Source organism: Myxocyprinus asiaticus, chromosome 43 (genome assembly GCF_019703515.2).
Source record: "Myxocyprinus asiaticus isolate MX2 ecotype Aquarium Trade chromosome 43, UBuf_Myxa_2, whole genome shotgun sequence".
NCBI lineage: Eukaryota > Metazoa > Chordata > Actinopteri > Cypriniformes > Catostomidae > Myxocyprinus > Myxocyprinus asiaticus.
The window spans coordinates 8,622,837-8,647,178 of record NC_059386.1 but is presented as its reverse complement, the minus strand read 5'-3'; the positions used below and the strand labels follow the sequence as shown (position 1 = coordinate 8,647,178).

At 39.7% G+C, this 24,342-nt stretch overlaps 1 protein-coding gene across 4 annotated transcripts; it reads left to right on the top strand.

Moving 5' to 3' along the window:
• The first annotated feature begins 657 nt into the window (after positions 1-657).
• apba1b (amyloid beta (A4) precursor protein-binding, family A, member 1b) lies at positions 658-23,579 on the top strand. Of its 4 annotated transcripts, none has more exons than XM_051685947.1 (13): positions 658-760; positions 3,860-5,587; positions 6,027-6,128; positions 6,232-6,271; positions 7,711-7,856; positions 14,646-14,678; positions 14,937-15,026; positions 18,016-18,219; positions 18,321-18,500; positions 18,774-18,986; positions 21,900-22,019; positions 22,479-22,619; positions 22,770-23,579. In XM_051685947.1, exons 2-13 carry the CDS (start codon positions 3,902-3,904, stop codon positions 22,839-22,841), a joined length of 3,027 nt encoding a protein of 1,008 aa, XP_051541907.1. In that variant the 5' UTR covers positions 658-760; positions 3,860-3,901; the 3' UTR covers positions 22,842-23,579. The 4 variants fall into 4 exon arrangements, with proteins under 4 accessions (XP_051541907.1, XP_051541908.1, XP_051541910.1 ...); XM_051685948.1 differs by having other exon boundaries at positions 14,940-15,026; positions 22,770-23,577; XM_051685950.1 differs by lacking the exon at positions 14,646-14,678 and having other exon boundaries at positions 14,940-15,026; positions 22,770-23,572.
• Positions 23,580-24,342: the final 763 nt, after the last annotated feature.

Here is a 24,342-nt window from a genome sequence, read left to right as displayed (position 1 = left end):
ATCACTAAGATCACATTTTTTTCCCATTCGGATGGTTGATGTGAACATTAACTGAAGCTCCTGACCCATATCTTTCTCACTCACTCAATTAATAAATGACTTTAGGGATAGTGATTTAAATACTTTATTTTTAATTACTGTAATTGAATTGTGGTCTATTCACCATGTCAACTAACCTAACCAGTCAACACGGCAATAATTTGTCTGCCCAAATAACTGGCGAAGACACAATTCACCCAGCGCCATGATTCCACCCAATTGAGCGGTATTTTGGACCAATGAGATTTCACTGTGGGCGGGGCTACACAGCGCGATTCGAAGCGACCGAAAAATCCAATCGCGATTATTCGGTCGCTTGCTTTCTGTCACGTTTGACTGGATTTAGCACTTTATGCATTATCAGGTTTTGTTTGGTTTGGACACAGGGGAAAATCTATTTACATTCAACAGAAGAATAAATTCAGAGAGACCCGAGTTCTTTTATGAGAAAAATAACATCTGAACATATTAATAAAAACAGAATGTCTCTCTAAAGTAAGAGTAAGTGTTCCAAAACCAAAAGACAGATGGTGTGATTTGTTGCGGCGTGGTTTGGGGGCAGGGAGGGTATTTAATGGAGTATAATCCGCTTTGATGTCACTATACGGTGAAGGAGGGGTCTGAGATCCGGCGCTGCGCTCATATAATCCCAATGTGTTGATAAGAACAACCGACAAAGGCAAGCCGAAGAGCCTTTCTTCGTCGCCTGTTTTCATAACAGGTAAGCGAGACCAAGCAATATTAAGCCATATAATGAATGATACTGTAAAGAGCCGAGCGAGTGTCACTGTATGCCGTCTTTTAATCACTGTAATTGTTCGTACTGTACGTGCACCTGCCGGATAAATTCATCGGGGATGGATGTCTTTGCCATAGCGCAGGCCCGTTACTATAAAAGAATAACACACTTTTAACTTTGATCTGCGCTATAAAGTTTACAAAACAAACCGTTAAATCGTATTTTAGTATTTTACTGCGTGTTTGTTGATCTTCAAAATAAATCACCTGGTTATAATTTTAGGGCACGGAATTGTCCATATGGTCAGCTACCTGTACGTGACAGCAGCAGAAGAAATGCTTCGATTGCTGAATAATCGTGGCAATTCGTAAGATATGATAAGGGCAAGATGTTGACACATTTGGTTTTAAGGTTATTTGTCTAAAACTAAGACGAATAGAGGCACGTTGCTTATTTGGAAGAAGTCCAATGCGCATTAACAGATTTTTAGTCATCAAATATTTATACCTAGTATTCACGTTATTCAGAGATAACATTTATAATGTATGTCGACAGTAAAACAATGAACAAACTATATTTCACATACTCACAACTAATTCTCTTTTTGAATAATAATGCTAGTTTATAACATACTTTATCACTACATTATTACATATATTTTTTAAGATGGAGGAAGACATTACAGAAAGAAAAATGCTTAATGTCACGTAATTATTGATATTTTCAAAGTCATTTTAATTTCAAGCATCATAACAGGGTAACACCACACAAATCATTCAAAATCCGAATGTATTTAAATAGATTCACAATAAACTATTTAAAGTTACAGTAAAAAGTGTTTGAAAGCATGTATAGTTTTAATAGGAATTGTGTACGTTGCAGCTAACTTTTCACCATTTGAAAGTGAGTGAGAGCATCTGCCTCTGCAATTGTAAAATGCATGAATGCTCTCATTTGTAAACAATACAAAGAGGCTGCATGATGAAAGTGGCAGATCTCTGGGTTAATAGGGAGGTAAATCCCCAGGCTTTGGGTTGTCATGGTAGGTTTGACAAATAAATGTGCTGAACTCCAGAACTGGTGGAGTATGGTGTGTGAAGGCTGCCTGCGGTGAGGCCATCTGCCCATTAACCATCTCTCTGGGCAGGAACAGAAATGCAATGTGCAATTCTGTTGTATACAGGACATGAAAGAGATTCACGTTGAACAATTAGACATTCAACTGGATGTAATGTTAGATTACACTGATATCTGGTAGATGCAGAACGTTGGGTTTGTGAAGTATGTCACATCTATCTATCTATCTATTTATCTATCTATCATCTTTTCTCATTAATAAACAAACAATATGCAGATGAGCTAAAACATGTTCCTCAATTAAAATTTCATGAAATATTTAAAAAATATATATATTTTTAAATTATGTTTTTATGTAGTTCTAAAAAATTGACATTTATTTTAGGGCTATCAATCGACAAAAAAAACATAATCAATTAAATGTTATGTAGTTTAATTCACTGAATTAATCACAATTAATCGCATACATCAATATATCCCAGGAAAGGCCCCCAAATAAAAATAACTTAATATGTAATGATTATATATATATATTTGGCACATAAGATGTTTCACAAAGCATTTGTCTTAAGATGGTTATTTATATCTTCAGCTTTAGTGTGTCAATAGGAAATATAAATGTTAGGCTCCCAAACATTACTTTTGCAAATAGAAAAGATTAGAACAGAAGAACAGGGAGCCCTGCAACAGATAACATGGCCCCCACAAAGCCCCCCTCTGAACATCATGTCAGTTTGAGATTACATAAAGAGACAGAAGCAATTGAGACAGCCTAAACAGATAGAAGAACTGTGGTGAATTCTCCAAGAAGCTTGGAACATCCTATCTGCCAACAGCCAATAAAAACTGTGTCCAGGTGTACCTAGGAGAATTGGGGCTGTTTTAAAGGCAAAGGTGGTCACACCAAATATTGATTTAGCTTTTTTATGTTTACTGGACTTTGTATGACATTAAGTGATAAATGAAAACTATGTCATTATTTTTTAAGACATCCTCACTATGCAACATTTTTCACAAGTGCCTAAAACTTTTGCACAATACTGTGTATATATATATATATATATATATATATATATATATATATATATATATATATATATATATAACGTGTGTGTGTGTATTACAGTAAAAATTATGCATTTGTACAACAATATATAAAATCTGCAAAAAAATTAATTGCAGTACTAAGGGAGTACTACCTTGATGTATACATAATTTTCAATTTAAATAAAAAAATATTTTTTTTCATATTGTGATAATGAGAATATAAAAAATACCTTTACCTCGCATTGTGGTAATGAAAACTGGGGGGTAAAATTACATTAAAAATGTCACAATGTAAAAAAATCTTAATGGCCCTTAAAATAGGCGTACTTTTGATTTTGGAGTAAAAAAGGACCAGGACATTTTTTACAGTTTTTTTTGAGAATCAAACTTTTAATAATCTGGTACAGAATAATTAATGATGCTTGACTAGCTAAAGTGTGAGTCATGACGTTTTAGCGACAACTCTTGTTTAGTCAGAGCTATTTTGTTATGACACACATTTTAGATTAAAATGATACTAACAAAAAAGTACCAAAAACTACCATGATATTACCATGTTTGTTGCATAGTATGTAGTACCATGGTATTCTTTCATTTACATTGAAGTACCATGTAAATACCATTGTATATGAATATGGTCATTATTCAGTATCACATATCAAAGTACCATGGTATTACCATCTGAACCATCTCTGTACAGTGGTACTATCACACTACTTTTTTTGTAAGTGGCAACCCATCAAACTGCTTTGCTGTATGGCTTTTTGTACAGTTGCATAGCAAAGCCAGAAGATCAAGGATAATTGTCAACTTTGCTAGGTTATTCATATATGTAGGGCAGGGGTCGGCAAGCTTTTTGACATATAGTGCTATTTTGAATTTTTCTTGCAAATCACAATAATACTTTTCACACTAATGCTTTTACTGAGGTGCAAATGGTTTTTGTGTGTCATTCAGGCTATTCAGCAGCATCTAAACAATGAGCAGTGAGTGGGAGCCATGAGCCATAGGGAGGAGCCAGAGGAGGTAGGTCTTAAGGGTCCTCCCCCTCATCGCAGCAAGCAACCTAATGGGACTCCTCTAGAGGGAGGTCGCCCAAGATGGAGGCCATGCCAGCTGCACAATCCAGATGCAGAAGGCCAAGGCCACCATCATAATCATTATCATCACTACCATCACCAAACTAACCAGTCTGGATCTAGCAGAGCTCCACCACGTCACCGTAGACGGCATATCCCCGGTCAAGGACAGCGCAGGCGGACTGACAGTGGATATACAGAAGCAAAAGCTTGCCAACAGCCTAAGCCAGGGGCGGCAAGATGCCAACAAAGTGGAGAAAGACTCCATCAACAGAGATATAGACAGCAGTTCAAAGAGGAAGAACATCAGGTGGTCAACCCTTCTCAAAATGAACAAGTTGTAGAAACTTTATTTCCAGAAGGTTCCTCTCAAGAACTGTTGACTCCATCTCCTCAGGAAGAACCCAGCACTGATAGACTGGCTGGAGACAGTGCAGACATTTCCGGTTCATTTGCTACACAGATTGATCATTGTCCAAATGAACCAGATCATACAGATCAACCAGAGTCTTCAGTGGAACTGTTGGAGAAGGTGCCATGCGAAGAATCAACATTTGGTGATGAGGAATTAAAAGAGAAAAAGGAACAAGAAGACTATTCAAGAGAAATACCTGAGCAAAGTGAGCAGGACTTTGTTTCAGCTAAGAATGCTTCAAAAAGTGGCTTTCGTCTTGAAAGTAAAAGAACTAGCCCTCTAAGAGTAGACGTTCCCCCGTGTGACACATCTACTCATCAGATAATGAACAAACCTCTTTTCCAGTCTCAACAAACATTCACTGAGTCGCTTCAAACCTACAATACTGAGCCAAAGTCCAACCCTACACATTTTAACATAGGTTACACCTCCACAAGTAAGGAAATAGAACTTGATTGTAGATACCACATTGAAGACCACCAAGATGACCTCTCAAACTCTAGTCCCGAGGCATGCTCTGATTCATACTCACAACTAAGTCCAGATCCAGAGTCCTACCAAGAGGTTCCAACAGAATTTATGATTGAATCATACCAGCCTGACCTAACAGAACCCAACCCAGAGCCTGAGGAACATCAAACCTTTAAGAGCACCCAGAACATGTCCGTATATGAGTATGAGTATGATTACTGCGATGCACAGGAAGACGTCATTCAGCGTAGTTCAGTGGGGTCCAGGCTGCACCACTATGATGAACAGTCAGGAGATGAAGCCGAAAGCTCAAGGAGAGGTAGATCCCAGGTCATGAAGAGCTCAAGCTCGGCTAGCCTTTCACAGGAAGCCCTGCCCCAAGTGGAATTTGAATCTACCTATACTTCACCTGACTTACAGACAGAAACTGTGGAGAGAACTGACAAGTCTTCCACTCCAACCCAGCATCAAACTACAGAGTCTTGCAGAGCTACAGGAGATGCTGTTTCTTTGGCCATTAAGGACATTAAGGAAGCCATCGAGGAGGTGAAGACCAAGACAATGCGTTCACCTTACACACCCGACAAGCCCAAAGAGCCTGTGTGGGTGATGAGACAGGATGTTAGCCCTGTAGAGGAATGCCACACTCAGAATCAACCTCAGATCGAGTCATATCCACCATCACCATCTCAGCATTCACAATCTTCTCCAAAGTACTTGGTGAGTAACTTTTTCTGTTTATTTCCACTGGACATAATTGAACGAACTATATTTTTGAGTCAGAATTTATCGGTACACACCATTTTCAGGATCAGCACTGAAATGTTTGTCACTTCATCACTCTTGGTGAATTAGATTACTGTGTGGTTATTAACATAAGAAGACATTGTCAACTGGACTAGGGGCAAACTGTTTTTAAAAGGCTACAATGTTGACCTTTGTTTCTAAATGACTTTACACTTTTAAATCTACCATAGGATACATCACAGTCCCATGGTAATACCACTGCAAATACTGGAAAAATAAATAATTATGTTACGTGGTATAGTGTTATGCTGTGAAAAAGTTAACTTAAGTATGTCCAGTTGTTCAAATTAGATATTCACACTGAAATATAATAGATTTTTAAAAAATGAAAACGGTTCTCTCATTTTCATAGGCTCCGATTCAAGATGCTGTACTTCCTCTTGGAGCAGAATCCTCTGGAGTCCATCATCAGGACCAGGATGTTGACATCAGTCCCAGTGTACCAAGTGAAGAGGTGAATAACTGACCTGCAGATGACCTATTTATGTTTTCTTCTAGATTTTCATTATTCCATACGTTTACTATAATTGTAACAATACTATATTTCCGATTCATAGTTGAGAAGAAATCTGGCCCCTTTTCCTACATATGTTGATGGTAAGTTCAAGTAAATCATGCTCTTATGACACTTGTCAAGTAGAACTCATTAATTTATTGTTTAACATGTTTTGAGTGTACAAATACATTTCGTTTTAAAATAAGCTGTTAGGGTGAATATCACAAACCCTTTCCAAAACATGACATCATTTAACAAAAAATCTAAAGAAAAAATTAAGAAATTATATTTTGCTTAACAAAATGAAGCCTATGGTTTGGACCACTGAAACATTATTTTCATGACAATTAAGCACCACCCCACCTCCTACTTCCAGCGGGTAAAACATGCCAAGACTAATCACACTGTGACTAGAGCTGTTCAGCCGTTAAGTCAATTTGTAGGTGAACCCGGAAGTCTAATTTGCCATGGGTTCCCTGGAACTTCCCTCTGGATTTTCCTATGGGTTTTTATAATGGGATTTTTGAATTTATGAGTAAAATAAGGTCTGTGGTAACATTACTTGACAATATGTTGACGTTTTGTTCTACAACATAAATGACACACTTTCATACCTCAAACGTGAATTTTGAAGCCACTGTGTGGTTTCTAAAAAAAAGTATGCAATACAATACGGCTTAAAAATGTACGTTTGAGGTATGACTGTGTGTAATTTATGTTGTAGAACAAACATAATCCACATATCGTCAAGTAATGTATACCACAGACCTTATTTTACTCATAAGTTCAAAAACCCCATTATAAAATACATAGGAAAATCCAGAAGAAACCCATGGTGAATTCTCTTCCGGGTTTTTGGACTACAAGGTGAACAGATCTATTCGGTGACAGGATGTCGAAAGTTCTTCAGCTGAAATTGGTTTGTGCTTACTGAATTTGGAACCACTGCCCCCAGTGGCCTAAGATGGAAGTGTTGTTGTTGTTCTGGGTAAAATGTCCACAGAGTGCCGCCAAAAGCAAGTTGTATTTTTAGTTGTTAATGATGTAATATAGTCAGCAGGAGTGCATATTTTATTAACCTAACTGTCAGTGGAGTATAAATGTAATTTTAGAGCAAAAATGCATCCTCTGAATCACATTTACTATTGTTTATGTGAACATGATTACTCACTTGTTTCCACGGGACCCAAACCCGTGTTTCAGAGTGAACGCAATTATTTCCTGGTTTCCATGGGACCAGAACCCGCATCTCGTAGACTGCTTACATGGCGCTTTCAGTAGTACCTCAGGGTAAGGTGAACACATTTGAATTGATGCAAAAGTGTCTGATGGGGGATGGCATTTGTCAGTAAAAGAATGGGGTCAATTTTGGGGTGCATGAACATTCGTAAGCAGCAGGTCAATTTTACTGTATGATCATGTTGAATGTGCTTAATTGTCATGAAACAGTTAATATTGAAAAAATCTTAATGAACCCAAAAATATAATGCAGTGTAACAATTTCGATGTTGTGTTTGCATATGGTGTGACTTTTCCACAGTTCCAGGGCCATGTGACCCTGAGGATTTGATTGACGGCATAATTTTTGCTGCAAACTACCTGGGTTCCACTCAGCTGCTGTCAGAGAGAATGCCCACTAAGAGTGCCCGCATGCAGCAAGCCCAGGAGGCCATGAGCCGTGTCCGGGTGAGGATAACATGGTTTTATTTATATATATATATATATATATATATATATATATTGGAGTTTCCTTTGATGTACTAATCTTAGTCGTTCCTGTCTTTTCTAATTTTGGGACGAGCACAAACATGCCTGCACAAAAGTCACTTTTCAACAAAAGGGTACAATATAGGGCCAGACCCACGTAAAACAATTCTAGTTTTTTTTTGTTCTTTTTTAACAAATGGTCAGTGAAAGGAGGTACTTATCTTTCATCTTTTTTCAAATAATCTAAGGAGGTTTAACTAAATATTGGATTAACTGTTTTATTTGCTATTCATTTTAAGAGGTTTGCCATGTTTGCAGCCTTGTTACTAAAATGTGTAATGTGTCTAAATACAGTTTAAAACTCTGATTTGTGTGCTTTTGTAATTTTCTAGCCAATGTAATGTACACATTACATTACATAGAAAAAAATGTATATATTTGATATTTTTTTAGAAGAAAAACAAATATGTAAAAACAAAAATGCCAGAATGAGTGAGAGGAATGAAAGGAAAAGCTCTAAAATACACACAGTGAAGTTATTTTTTTTCTTTGCTGAGAGCCAAAAACAAGTTAAAAAAAGGCTGAGCAACAGTATACTGTTTGCGAACATATGGACACCGCCCACACCGATGGGGCCGATGCTTAGAGGAGGATTTAAATATGAGATGCACACTGTCCTGGCAACAGGCTACATGTAAAACATTAACTTATGTCACATTAAAATGTGTCATCAATGATTACATGCCTCATTATATGAATAGAATCCACAAGAGCCTACATTTTTTAAAACCATGGTTCCTATCAAAAAGCTTTACTGCAGTTAAACATCTCAGTTACAACTGTAAAGCCACCTTTTCACAGTATCCGACATTCACGTGACTGTTGTATTTCTCCCCCTAGTGGCAGTCAAGATAAACTGTCATTTTGCTCGCAATGGATTTTAGGGAGAAGCTATCAATGGTTTACCTCAGAATGACATTATTTGTGTGATTTTGTTAGCAGATAAATTAATTCAATAAAATTCATGATTAATATTCACTCAGTATTTATTATTAATAGTATTGTTTATTATTAATACTGTTTGTATAGTTATTATTATGATAATTAACAGCAACAACAACCATAATTCAGCAAATAGGAAGTATTTAAATATGTAGTATACAGTGAGTAGTATATAGTAATTACAAATGCTGTTGTGCTATATTTGCAATGTAAACAATAATTTCTGACTTCTACATTCATAATTGTCCACAATACATTAGTAGCAGGCATTTAGAATAAAGTTTAGGACAAAATCCATATTTCTCACTTTGTGCTTCTAGCCTTGAATGAATACATCACATCCGGTCAGGCAGTCGTATATGGTGTAGTCGCTCAAGATGAAATATTTCAACGCAGCCGAAGCTCAAATCGGATCTGAAAATGTTGCATCCAAAAATTGTCTGAACTCCACGCAGCCCCCATACGACTCTCCATTGGAGATGAATGACTTCCGGTGTATTGTCTGTCATTTGTCGGATGCAGTGAAAATGCGGCTTAACCTTGGTACCCTGAAAGGATGGAATGAGATGCTGTGTCAGTAGCTGACACCATGGGAAACCCAGGAGTGATGATCTCTGAAGCCCTTTAGAATCACGGCAATGTCATTGGCAGATGTCGCCATTCCATAAGGATTTTTCGACTAAAGGTAGGAGCCATCTGTCGGTCCCTTAACAGCGAGAAATCAGTAGTGCGGAAAGCGTGCTCAGCGTCTCTTTCCCTCCTTTCAAGGAACCAAGGGAACCAGTCATAACCGAGACGTTCCCTTGCAAGTCGGTCACTTCAACATTGCGGCAGTAGCTAACGCTATGGGAATTGTATACCATAACCCTGTGCTACTGATTCACAAACACTACACAGACACAGAGGCTCTTATATGACTGTTGCCTATAAAGCTGGTGGGCCTCAGGCAGCCATTACGAGGTCTGTCATTCGTGTTGGGCAATGGCAAGCTTCTGGTAGGGGAGATGTCATGCTCTCGTTCCCGGCTCAAGATGGTGGGGATAGTGAGAAGAGAATTCCTGACAAATTTAGCCAGGGGTGTCACTCCAAGGACAATGAGCCGCCCATAGACTTGCCTATATCCTGGGCGGAGATCTTATTGGATGCAGCGCCCATTTGTTGCACAGCGCATTTAACAAACACTGCAAAGGCGGCAGCGCCAGAGACCTTAAATCTCAGTGAATAAGGAGAATGTTAAGTCATAATAAACTGCTCATGCAGCTCTGGAAGGAATAGCACCGGCGGGGTAAACGGTGAACACCGTTCATCCTGTCTCTTTTTTTTTTTTTTGAGGCTCAAGTGAGAAACTTCAAGCAACTCAGTCTCAGAGGCCACTTTGTCCTGTTTTCCTGCCCATGGGGGAAATTATTGTAAGCACCTCACCTGAGCGCATACATTTCCCTGACATCCTCACCATCACAGCATGCCAGATTGGGCTGCAAATCGCCATGGGCACAACTGAACAGGTGAAGCCACTTTAGATGGAGAAGAGGAGAGACGCAAAGCTCAAGCCAACAACAAATCATCCTCAAACTCTCCTTGCTCTTTATCCTGTACTCGCTGGATATAGGGAGGTGACAGGATTGGCGTCAGGTTTCCAAAAAAGCAAGCCAAGAGCGAAGCTATTTGAGTTTCATTTGTTTGCAACAAGCACAATCAATCTCAGTGAGCACTATGTCAGCATGGGCTCAGCCTAGGCAATAAACAGTGGTTGGGTCTAACAGGGATAATCGCCAGTGATATAGCATTGCCTTCATTATAATTTCCACCAAACATGGCCGAATCATTCGCACCAATATTGGGGGCGCATTTCGTCACGGGCGTACTGAGTGGGCAGAGTTGCTTGATATGGAGTAGAGGAGACACGCAAGGCAAAAAGTTCTTCTCAAAATATCTGCGCTCTATATCCCGTCCTTGCTTTTCTCGTTCTTGCAGTCCCGCAGAGCCGCAGAAGAAGGATATTGGGAGGAGAGGGGTGTGGCTTTGGCTTTCAGAAAAAAAAGTGAGCTGAGAACGAAGCATCTTGAGTTTCAAGATGGCCAAGTGCCATCTGCCAATGTGATTGGCATGATTCTAAAGGGCTTCAGAGATCGTCACTCCTGGGAGGAGTTCCCATAGCATCACCTACTGACGCAGCATCGAAGTGACAGACTTTAATCAGAATCAGACAGTTATTGAAGTGCAGAGGACAGACTCAGTGACTGCTGAGTAGAACTGTATCAGCAGTGCCTGTGGCAGGTTGAATTTCCTCAGCTGGCAAAGGAAGTACAACCTCTGCTGGGCCTCTTTCACAATGGAGTCAAAGTGGGTCTCCCACTTCAGGTCCTGTGAGATGGTAGTGCCCAGGAACCTGAAGGACTCCACTGCTGCCACAGTGCTGTTTAGAATGGTGAGGGGGGACAGTGTTGGGGTGTTCCACAATCATCTCCACCGTTTTGAGCGTGTTCAGCTCAAGGTTGTTTTGACTGCATCAGACAGACAGCTGTTCAAACTTCCTTCTGTATGCAGACTCATCGTCATCTCGGATGAGGCCGATGACGATGGTGTCATCTGCAAACTTCAGGAGCTTGACAGAGGGGTCCTTGGTGATGCAGTCATTGGTGTAGAGGGAGAAGAGTAGTGGGGAGAGCACACATCCCTGGGGGGCACCAGTGCTGATTGTACAGGTGCTGGAAGTGAGTTTCCCCTGTCTCACAAGCTGCTGCCTGTCTGTCAGAAAGCTGGTAATCCACTGACAGATAGACATGGGAACAGAGAGTTGGTGTAATTTATTCTGGAGTATAGCTGGGATGATGGTGTTGAAAGCTGAACTGAAGTCCACAAAAGGGATCCTTGCATATGTCCCTGGTCTGTCCAGATGTTGCAGGATATGCTGCAATCCCATGTTGACTGCATCATCCACAGACCTGTTTGCTCGATAAACAAATTGAAGGGGATCTAGAAAGGGTCCAGTGATGTTCTTCAGGTGGGCCAACACCAGTCTCTCAATTGATTTCATGACCACAGACGTCAGGGCGACAGGTCTGTAGTCATTAAGTCCTGTGATTTTTGGTTTCTTTGGGACAGGAATAATGATTGAGCGTTTGAAACAGCATGGGACTTCACACTGCACCAGTGATCTATTGAAGATCTGTGTGAAGATGGGGGCCAGCTGGTTAGCACAGGATCTAAGACATGCAGGTGAAGCACCATCTGGGCCCTGTGCTTTCCTTATCATTTGTTGTCGAAAGACACGGCTCACATCATCTTCACAGGTCTTAAGTGCAGGTTGAGTAGCAGGAGATGGGAGGAGGGGGGTTTCAGGAGGTGTTGGTGTTTGTGTGAAGTAAAGGTCAGAGTGGGTGTGGGGTGTGAGATCGGGCCTTTCAAATCTAGAGTAGAACACATTCAGGTCGTCAGCCAGTTGTTGGTCCACTACAGAGTTGGGGGCAGGAGTCCTATAATTCATAAGTTGTTTCATGCCACTCATGAAAACTTGTTTTTCAGCTTCTCAGAATATCTTCTTTTAGCCACTCTGATTCCCTTATTCAGTGTGTTCCTGGCATGATTGTACAAGAATTTATCCCCAGCTCTGTAAGCATCCTCTTTGGCCTGACGAAGCTGCCTGAGTTCCGCTGTAAACCATGGTTTGTCGTTGTTAAATGTTAAATAAGTCCTAGTAGGAATGCACATATCCTCACGAAAACTGATATATGAAGTAACAGTATCTGTGAGCTTGTCCAGATTGGTGTCTGCAGCCTCAAAAACACTCCAATCAGTGCAGTCAAAGCAGGCTTGTAGTTCCAGCTCTGCTTCGTTGGTCCATCCCTTTACAGTCCTTAATACAGGCTTAGCAGATTTTAATTTCTGTCTGTAGGTTGGAAGAAGATGAACCAGACAGTGATCAGAGAGTCCCAAAGCTGCTCTAGGGACAGAGTGATATGCATCCTTTATTGTTGTGTAGCAGTGATCCAGTATATTTCTGTCTCTGGTTGGGCATGTAATGTGCTGTTTGTATTTGGACAGTTCACGTGTGAGGTTTGCTTTGTTAAAATCCCCAAGAATAATAATAACTGAGTCCGGGTATTGTTGTTCCGTGTCTGTGATTTGATCAGCCAGCTGTTGCAGCGCTGTATTCTAACACGCGTTTGGCGTGATATACACTCTCACCAGAATAAACGAGGAAAACTCCCATGGTGAGTAGAAAGGCTTACAGTTAATAAAGAGCGCTTCCAAATTAGGACAGCACATCTTCTTTAACGTTGTTACATCTGTACACCAACTTTCATTGATGTAAAAGCATGTTCCACCGCCTCTCGTTTTCCCCTTTAACTCCGCGATGTGATCCGCTCTGAACAGCTGAAAGCCCGGCAGATGTAACGCGCTGTCCAGAATGGCTTCACTCAGCCAGGTTTCTGTGAAGCACAAGGCAGCAGAGTTTGAAAAGTCCTTGTTTGTGCGGGTGAGGAGATGTAGTTCGTTCGTTCTTTTAGGAAGAGAGCGGAGATTCGCTAGATGAATGCTCGGCAGCGTTGTTCGAAAGCCCCGCCGACGGAGTTTGACCAGTGCGCCTGCTCGTCTCCCTCGCCTGCGTCTCATAGCGCATTTAAACAACACAGCCACACCTCTGACTAAAATGTCAAACAAAATGTCAGAATATTCAAAATCCGGGAAAAGATTGACTGGTGTATGCTGTCGAATGTTCAGCTGTTCGTCTCTGGTAAAACTGACTGAAAAAAGATTATTAAACACAGGACAAACATTTAAAGTGAAATGCAGTTTTATCCAGGAAAACCATGTTTTTTTTTTGTATAAACTGTAATAACCATGTTTTTGGCAGAATTAATAAGATTTTTTATTACAATAGTTTTGGTTTTCCTGTATTACAACTATGATTTTACTACAAATATTTTGGTTAAATATGGTCAATGTAATAAAACCATGGTACATTTTGTGGTTATGGTTTTACTACAAATACCATAGTTGAACTGTGGTTCCTGCAGTAAAACCATAGTTAATTTTCAACAGGTATGGATAAAGCTATTGTGAAGGAATCAAAAATAATTGCGAGGAAATGCAAAACATATTGTGAAGGACCGCAAACAATAGCAAGGAAGCGCAAAACTATTTCAGAAAATATATTTTTCCCTATCTAAGCCCTAAGGAGCTAAATACTTTCACACCAAAAGTGACACCAATACTAGTTGTCAACAAATTCATACCTATACAATAGGTGGCACAATGCAAAAGTCAAATGTCTGCCAACTGTCTATGAAATGCTTTAAAAGAAGTCATGGGGCACCAAAGTACACCATATTGTGGAAAGTACCAAAAAACTGATTCTGGTGAGATGCTGGTTTCATATAAGTTTATCTAGGGTTATGGCAGAAAAACATGTCACAAAGATCTCTGGATATCTACAGTCCATGTGCTAACAAATAGACCTGAGTGACAGCTAGTTGATTCTAGAAGTCAGTTTTTGTCTCTGGGGCTCTAGATGTCATTCTGATTAATGCTGAACTTTTTATTGCATTTCTCACAAACATTCAGCCTATCACAATACATGAGACTCCTTACCCTGATATCCCTCCCACCCTTTTCCTCCTTCAGCCAAACTATCTTATTTTATTTCGTTTGGGCGTTCCTATCACCTCCTATCACATTGTGTCTGACACCCCCACCATGTCCGTTTATGTTTGTAGGCTTTCTTTGACCAGTCTCTGTTTTTATTTGTCCCTTGCCGAGCAGACAGCCCAGAAACAGGCCAAAATCAAAAATAAGGTACTGTTCCTGTAGAGACAAGCAGGTCTTCATTATGAAAAATATTTGTTTTCATAGTATCATGTATTTTTTGCTGTTATTAGTTGTTTTTTTTTTTGCGTGTGTGTCTTGTATCATTTAAAATCTAAAATCATCTCTTGATGCTGATCACCTCAGCCTTTTCTGGCACCTTTTCATAGAGTGTGATGTATTGGCTAGTCCAGGAATTGATGTGCTATTTTAAGAAGAATAACTGTTTTTCTTCTCTTTTTGTATCAGCAGAGCACAGAGAGTGGGCCGCCATCAAGCACTGAAGTGGACCTCTTTATATCAACACAGAGGATCAAAGTGCTTAGTGCTTACACACAGGTGCACAACACACCTTGTCTTACTTTGCATTTTCTCTAGTATGTATGTGGTTTATGTGCACTTTAAATAAGCATCTGTCTCTTACTTTACTTTTCACAGATAGAGAAGTTACTGGAGGAATGGTTGATTTTTGTACTTGAATGTAATGTAATGTTGAGCTTGAATGTAACTGGTCACTCTTTTCCAAAAATAGTTATTTTTAACTTTCCATCCTTAATTTCAGTTAAAGTATTTACAGGAATAAATCTTATTGATTGTAATCACATGTTTGTCACTAAATTGACAAAATCAAAAATGTCAAAACATGACAGAACATTGGGTGCACCAATGGGCTTGGTATAAAAATATAAAAAAATACAGATGAATTGCGATCTTCATTTAAACAATCCCAATCTTGATTCTTAAAATCACAAAATTACTTTGATCGCGGTCACTGGTTGATCTTGCTAACAGGCCAAAAGGAAAAGTAAGTAGAGAAAGAAACTATATACAGTAAATAAAGAGAATCTTAAAAATCACATTTTATTTCCTTATACCTGCGTGCTGTTTGACCGACTGACAAGCTTCTTTTCTGTGTGTGCTTTATGTGCACATGTGCTATAAGAGAGCTCGCTGAGTTGCGGTAATGCCCCTAAAAGGTCAAATACACTTCAAAATTTCGTGAAAATGCCCGTCATCGTGAGATATTAATATAAACACAGTCATTTAAGTCTAAAATGAGAGTGAACATCAGGACAAAACAGATTTATTAAAAAAATTAGACTTGGTGTAAATGCAGACTCTGTTAGTATGCATGTGATTACTACTACTCAAATAACAATAACAAGAAAATTAAGTAGTTTTGTTACATTTCATTAGCCTACTTATTTCAATTTCTGAATGTTTACTTCAAGCCCTGTTTTCCCAATGTGTACCTTTGTTCTATTGTGTTTATTTGTTTTATTGCTTTAAATTAGGGCTGTCAATCGATTAAAATTTGTAATCAAATTAATTATAAGGTATGCTGATTAATTCATCGAATTAATCACAATTAATCACATACATAAATATTTGCTGAAAACAAAAACTCAAATAACAATAACTCAGTATATAGTGATTAAATAATTATAAACAGTAATATTTAAATAATTATAAATACAATATATACTTATTATAAAAAAAATAATAATACAGATAAATAAAATGAATTACATTCTTTTGGCACACAAGTGAAGGCTTAAAAAAGACAATACAAAAATTTACTTTAGAATACAATATATTGTTTATTTCCATATAATTGAACATAAGCCAATCATTGGCCTACAGTTCACATCAATCCGTTTTGCAATTGAATTCGTCAATCAGTCTGAGATTTATTAGAAAGGCTTGTCTAAGGATGCGTCAATGTACACGGAAGCTTTTGTAGCATCTCGGTTGCGTTGCATAATAAACATACAGTTTTTAAGTCACGGTGTCAAGTTAAACAAAGTTTAAACATAGAAAAAATGTCCTGAGATCCTTGCCTTCGGATTTGTGCTCCATCAAGCTGTGTTTGTACGCAAGAACGTGTTCTCATCTCGGTAAGTGTGGTTTGTTTCTCTGCCTGTATAAAACAGGTGGTACTCTATTCTTGAATTACTCATATGGAAGTAATATTCTTTATTACGGTCCTGGGTCATGATTAATTGTGTTCATTTTTTCATTGTTTATTTTGTATATAATTAATTGCACTGAATTAACACGTTAAATCAAAAGCCCTACTTTTAATTTGTTTCTTTGTTCTTATTTTATTACTGACTGTTAACTTGTCTTGAATAGTTACTTGAGAAATTGAAACAATGTTTACTCAAATTAGTATTTTGTTCTGGAATTGAAATTGGTATTGAGAATCGTCCAGTTGTGAGCAGTTCATATGTCTTCATATGTACATATTAAGCTTCATACAGTATATGCATCAACAACTAGCATGGGTGCAATAACATGCTGTATTTTCACAAAGTTTAATTGCATTAAGTTACATTTAAATGTATATATATTTAAGTTTAGCAGGGAACTAAATGTACAGCACAAATTATGTTTACTCCAGGGATGCTTGTGCATCAGCATTAGAGCTGGAAATGTCCCACCCCTTTCTGAAACGGAAAATATGATTGGTTAGCAAATATCAAATTGCGTCTGAAATGAACATTTTGATTGGTGGATCAGATTAGTCGGACTGTCTGTCTTGCCTGTGCCATCAGATGCTCCTCCCGCAGCTCCATGAATCTCTGTACACTTAAAAAAAATAAAATAACTTCACTCAGTGGTGCTGCGGCATTGCGTTTGTAGCTTAAAAAAGTTACGGGTCAAAAGCCTTGTCGATGTTCTGGCGGCCATACGGATCATCACTTATTTTAGGTGGGCATTCGCAAAATCCTAAGAAAGATAGGTGGGCAAACGGCATATGCCTGCATATGCCCTAGACCAGTGGTTCCCAATCTGTTCCTAAAGGCCCCTCAACACTACACATTTTCGATACCTCCCTAATCAACACACCTGATTCAACTCATCAGCTCGTTAGTGGAGACTCCAAGACCTGAACTGGGTGTGTCAGAAAAGGGAGATATACAAAATGTGCAGTGTTGGTGGGCCTCCAGGAACAGGGTTGGGAACCACTGCCCTAGACTACACTATTGGGTACTTATTACTTTTGGACAAACACAAAGTCTACACACTTTGTGATGTTTTCTGTATAGCCGTTCACAGACTGAGACTGTTGAGCTATTATTTGAATTTTATTAGCTTTTTTCCCCACATCAGTCTATTCTTTGGTATCACCAGTTTCAGATAAACCTGTCCCCGTAAAAGTCCACATAAAAAAAAATATGAACTGTGATTGGTCACTTTATTGGGAAAAATAAGCTGCATAGACAGAATAAATGAACTTGACATTATGGCGATAGTCAAAAATCTGGTTCTGTAAGTCTACAACCTTGACACAAATTAAACTTTAGCATCTTCATCCTGGCAGGACACTATGATGGACCATCCACTGAGGACTATCTCGTATATAGCTGACATCGGGAACATGATTGTGCTGATGGCTCGTGGGAAGATGATTCGCTCTCAGAGCGCACAGGACAACTTAGACACCGCCGAGACGCAACACACAAACCCAGTACAAGATGACAGACGCCAGTACAAGATGATGTGCCATGTTTTTGAATCAGAAGATGTGCGTAGATGATTTAATCATGTTCTTCCTGAAAGGATATTTGCGAATTGTTAACAAATTCTTGTTCTTGTCGTTTCTTGCATTCTCTTTCTCTGCAACAGGCTCAGTTGATTGCTCAGTCCATTGGTCAGGCTTTCAGCGTTGCATATCAGGAGTTCTTGAGAGCCAATGGCATTGACCCAGAAGATCTGAGCCAGAGAGAGTACAGTGACCTGCTCAACACTCAGGATATGTACAACGACGACCTCATTCACTTCTCCAAGTCTGAAAACTGTAGAGACGTAAGTGAAAATATATTTTTCTACATAGAAGTTTTAGTGTCCTTGCAGAAGTTTAGTTTCCAATATGATCTCATTAGTATTTACTGGTATTCATAGGTATGACATGAAGTGTAGCCTGGTCTTGCACATGTAATTTTTTTTTTACATGTGGATAGACACTGAAACACAATATTGCATGGGCTACAATGTATTTAACTTTCAAATCCAAATTAGTTAATTTTAGAATTCCAATGAGAACAATCCATCAGTATTTAGGATTTGTGCTTGTGTCAGGTATATATAGAGAAACAGAAAGGTGAGATTCTGGGTGTGGTGATCGTGGAGTCGGGCTGGGGCTCCATTCTTCCCACGGTCATCATCGCCAGTCTGATGCACGGCGGACCTGCAGCAAAGTCTGGAAGATTGAACATCGGTGATCAGATCATGACTGTTAATGGCACTAGTCTGGTTGGACTGCCTCTCTCAACTTGTCAAAGCATCATTAAAGTACGATTCAAATGTTCTGCTTTACATTGTATATTCTGATGTTTATTATATCTCTCTGAACAAACATATTAGCCCTGTTCAAAGCCTAGTGAACTATTTTACTGTTTATTACATAGGCAGCTAACTTCTACAGCAGCATCCTAAAGCCCAAAGAAGGTTTCTACAGGGAGTGGCGTAAATTTCGTCAACAGCAGAGTACATGAGCACTGTACATGCACAGCCCGATTTTTCTAACCTTGTGCACTCTGTGCATGCACATGGAATTTTTTTTTACTAACTAGTGGGTCTACAAGGTGGCAACACTCACTGTCAGGGCTGCATTAAGATACTCTTTGGTCCCGTGATGGACCGGTTCTCGAAGGTGGCTCAATTTTATTCCCCTCCCCAAATAACTGTCAGCTAGGGAGACAGCGGTTGAAGTTGTTAACCACGTCTTTCGTATCCATAGCCTCCTGTTAGACGTGGTTTCCGATAGGGGGTCCCAATTTGTGTCTAAGTTTCGGGCAGAGTTCTGTCGACAGCTGGGGGCAAAGGTGAGTATGTCTTCTGGGTTTCATCCCCAGACTAACGGTCAGGCGTAACGGGCGAACCAGAACTTGGAGAGGTGCATGGCTTCCCGGAATCCCTCGTCTTGGAGTTCCCAACTGGTTTGGATGGAGTATGCCCACAATTCCTTGCACTCATCATCTACTGGCTTATTGCCCTTCCAGTGTTGCCTGGGATACCAGCCACCTTTGTTCCCAGAGCATGAACCTGATGTCATCGTTCCCTCTGCCCACGCTTTTATTCAGATGTGCCGATGCACCTGGTGACAGGCCAGAGAAGCCCTCTTGAGGACTGGTGCAAGCTTCAAGGCCCAAGCCGACCGATGCTGGTCTAAGCCCCCAGTTTACGTTTGTGGGCAGAAGGTCTGGTCTGGGTTCTGGCACGTGACATCCTGGATGGCGCCCTCATCAATGACTTCCATCGTCGTCATGGTGGGTCCACTGTGGGTGTCAGGAGGCACCCGTGAGAGGGGGTGACTGTCACGGTTGGTGAGTCACCAGTTTTCCTGTGTGTTTTTTTCCTTTTTCTTCATGTGTGCCCAGCTGTCGCTGATCAGCCGTATCAGCGTTGCTATGACTACCTTAGCGACAGCTGGTGTTCATTTTCCCTGCTCTATTTAAACCCCTCAGTGTGTCAGTTTCTTTGCCAGATTATTGTGTTGTGTCTGAGTACCTTACTCTCTCTAGCCTCGGTCTGTCTGTCTACAAACTGTGTGGTGTGCGTTTCCTCCATTGCTAGTCTGGCGGTTTGTCTGATCTTCGCCAGTCTGTGGATTACTTTTTGCTTCGGGTTTGTCTGTCCACTCAGCACCAGGGGGTCCAGCCATCCCTCACCTCCGGTCAAGTGCACGGCTCCACCACTCCCCTTCATCATCTGTCAAGCTCCGATTCCTCGTCGCTCTTCACCCCCACTGCAGTCAGTGCCGGACGATCCCTGTTTCTCTGCCTGTTTGATTAATGCCTTGTGTAAATAAACTGACTCTGTTTTTTTCTCCGCATCTTGGGTCCTTTCTTGACTCCGGTGACACATAAAAGTCACAAGTATAGACAATCTGCTTAAGCTAAGACAAAGCACAATCTGCTTAAGCTAAGAATACACAAACAATTATAATCTTTCATGTCTTTATTGAACACATACCAATAAATATTCACAGTGCTGTGGAAAAAGTAAATGAACCCTTGTATTTAATAACTGGTCGATCCTCCTTTGGCAGCAGTAACCTCAACTAAGCATTTCCGGTAGCTGCGGATTAGACCTGCACAATGTTCAGAAGGAATTTTGGATCATTCTTCCTTACAAAACTGCTTCACCATATTCTTAGGATGTCTGGTGTGAACGGCTCTGTTGTGGTCATTCCACATCATCTCTATTGGGTTAAGGTCTGGGCTCGGACTGGGCCACTCCACTAGTGGATTTACTTCGATGTTATGTTCATTGTCCTGCTGCTTCACTCAACATCTACTGAGCTTCAGCTGCTGCACAGCCACCCTGACATTATCCTTGAAAATAAATTTTTCCCTAGTTGATGGCAAACATTCAGGCCTTGAAGCAGCAAAGCAGCTCCAAATCATGATGCTCCCTCCACCGTACTTCACCATTGGGATGATGTTTTCATGTTTGTATGTGGTGCCCTTTTTTCACCATGCGTAGTGTGGCGTGTTCTTCCCAAAACATTCAACCATAGTTTAATCAGTCCACAAAACATTTTCACAATAGCGTTGTGGAGTGTCAAGGTGGTCTTTGGCAAACATCAGGCATGTAGCAATTTTTTTGTTGGAAATCCTTCCTTCGTGGTGCCCTGCCACGGACACCATGCCTGTTTAATGTTTTCCGTATAGTAGACTCATGAACAGATTTGTTAACCAGTTCCAATGATTCCTTCAATTCTTTAGCTGTCACTCTGGGGTTCTTTTTTACTTCACTAAGCTTTCTGTGGTGTGCCCTTTCAGTTATCTTGGCTAGACAGCCACTTCTAGGGATAGTAGCCACAGTAGTAAATCATCATGTGCAGAAACACATCCACATACATTCACATTCAATACTAGACAACTAGACAATGCAAACATGAGGGCTTAAATACAAGACATGGGAGAACATAAACCAATGAACAAACAGAACTCATAACAAGCTAATTAAACAATTAACCAATGAAAACATGACACATGAAAATGGAGGAAAAACAGGAATCACATGACAAGGGAAACAGGAACTAAACATTTCAAAATAAAAGACATGAATCAACAAAATACACATGACAGGCAGCTCATAGCTCACTAGGTTTTGGAACAGAGCTAAATGTCACTCAGTGTTACATCAGAACTCAAAGTGATATAATTTGGTTGTATTTTTGACCTGTTCTGTGTCCAGGGACTGAAGTCTCAATGCAGGATTAAAATGAACATTGTCAGATGTCCTCCTGTGACTATGGTCCTCATCCGCAGACCAGACCTCCGATATCAACTGGGCTTCAGTGTACAGAATGGCATTGTGGGTATTAGGGTTGTCAATGGGGCTGAGAACCAAAATTTATAGGGAGCCCCTAACCTAACCCTTTCCCTAACCCTAACCATGAGTGGAACTGACATCCCCTTTTGGAGTTGCTGCAACCCCCTTTTGGAGTAACCCCGCCCTAATTTAGATTTTTTTTTTTCAGTGTCTTCAGCAGAAGTGCTGTGTTTTTTAGATGTCATGTTAAAAAGAACTTCTTCCATTTAAAAACGCTTCTTGATTCACCTGAGTTCTGTTAAACTGTATTTGTTGCGCTGCATTTAGCAGTTTTGTTAGTGCAATAATGCGATCAGTCTGAAGTCATTCTCAGTGCTTGGCACACTTCCAAAATGTGCATTTTTAATTTGACAGCCTTAGTGGGTATTAACATCTGAAGTTTTTGCTGTGCTGCTAGTTGTCACTTTTCTAGCAGTGTTTCATTAGTTTTTTTGTTCCTAGATCTGTAGTCTGATGCGAGGGGGAATTGCAGAGAGAGGAGGGGTCCGCGTTGGTCATCGCATCATTGAGATCAATGGTCAGAGCGTTGTGGCCACACCTCATGAGAAGATCGTTCATATCCTGTCAAATGCTGTGGGAGAGGTAAAACGCACTTGATAGTATTAGGAAAAACTCTTAATCGTATTAAAGCCTTTTATCTAACAATAAACAAATTTCCCAAAGATGCTTGTTTCTGTCTGATGCAAAGTGTATATTGTAATGAGAGCTGACGCTGCATTAATATTTCATCAGATCCATATGAAGACTATGCCAGCAGCCATGTACCGCCTGCTCACCGCCCAGGAACAACCTGTGTACATCTAAAACTCTGCAGGGCCACCACATCACCTTCATACATGCTGATGATCCAGATTTATTATTTATTTAAATATTAATATAACGGTTTACGTATCTATTTAACTGGATGTATTTATGTTTCCATTAGTGCATAAACCAAACAATTCCACACGCATTTGACCTGCCTTAATCTCTATGGGTCTTTACTGATATCTGAAAGCCCATTATCAATCCACTGGCATCAGTTAAATGTGTTCATCCAAGTACCAAAGAAAACTGAATGGTAATCGATCATGTGCCCAACACACTACTGGACCTACACTATCACATGAGTTTAGAGATGAGTGACATTAAGCACAGTAATAATGTTTATAATGTCTGTATTTGAAAAGATCTGAGCTGTATACTTGTCAACAATGAACTAAATAGAAGGAATCAAATAACAAGGCTTTCCCCCACTTTTTTTACATTATGTGGAAAACAAATTAAACTATAAAGTTTGTAGTGTTGCTTTGTGGTTGCAAAGACGTTGCTAGGTAGTTAATTACTGGCCCAAGTGAAATTAGTCCACCCCAAGACTCTATGATATTCTGGTCCCTAGATATGGCTCAGGACCCTTTCTTCAACACGAGTCTATTGACAGGGTGCCCACTCTTTTCAAGGCACAATTTTCCAGGACATTTTATGTGCCCAACAAGTGTAATGTTTAAGCAAAAATGCATACGTCCATTTATAGCTTTTATTTTGGCATTTCTGTGTGTTTTTGGTAGTTACTCACCTCCAGATAAGGATTACGCTACTTGGCCCAGTGTGATTATTAATCCCCATAAAGCTGTTATTAAATTAAATAAATATATATAACTAATAATATAATATAATATAACTCAAATGTTTTTGTGGTTAACACAACAGCAATGTTGGAATGGAAAAATCGTATTTTGTATTATATTAATACTTAAACTATTTCGTAGGAGCAAAGTAGAATGACAGCAGATGAGCAGAGAAATTATGTGACAGGGATTCTTCCATAAAACGTAACCGTTGACATTGTTTCACAATGCGCAGCTGCCAGCAGTGACAAATGATACAAATTTGTGTATTTGACTCCTATTTCGAGTCCTGATCGTTAACATGTTTTTGTGCATGTAACAAAAATCTTGTTAGCAACAGAGCCAAACAGTTCTATTATGCTAAAATTTTCCAGGGCAAATCATTTTTTTCCCAGTACGTTTAGGTATTTTTCTAATTTTCCATGACTTTTCCATGACTGGAAAACCGCATTGCAAAATTCCAGGTTTTCCAGGATGCGTGAGAACCCTGTATGGGCATATTAACATGTGGGTTCTTACACCGATTATGCTCAAAAAGCCGACAACGTGTAAGGTCATGTAAACGCCTTAAAGTGGGCATGAAACGGAAGTTGCGCCCAACTTTACTTCCAAATTGTGATGTATTTCCGAGTGAAACAGCTCATCGAACAAGGCTGCGTTCCACTTCACTTTTAACATCCACTCCTAACTCCCCTAAG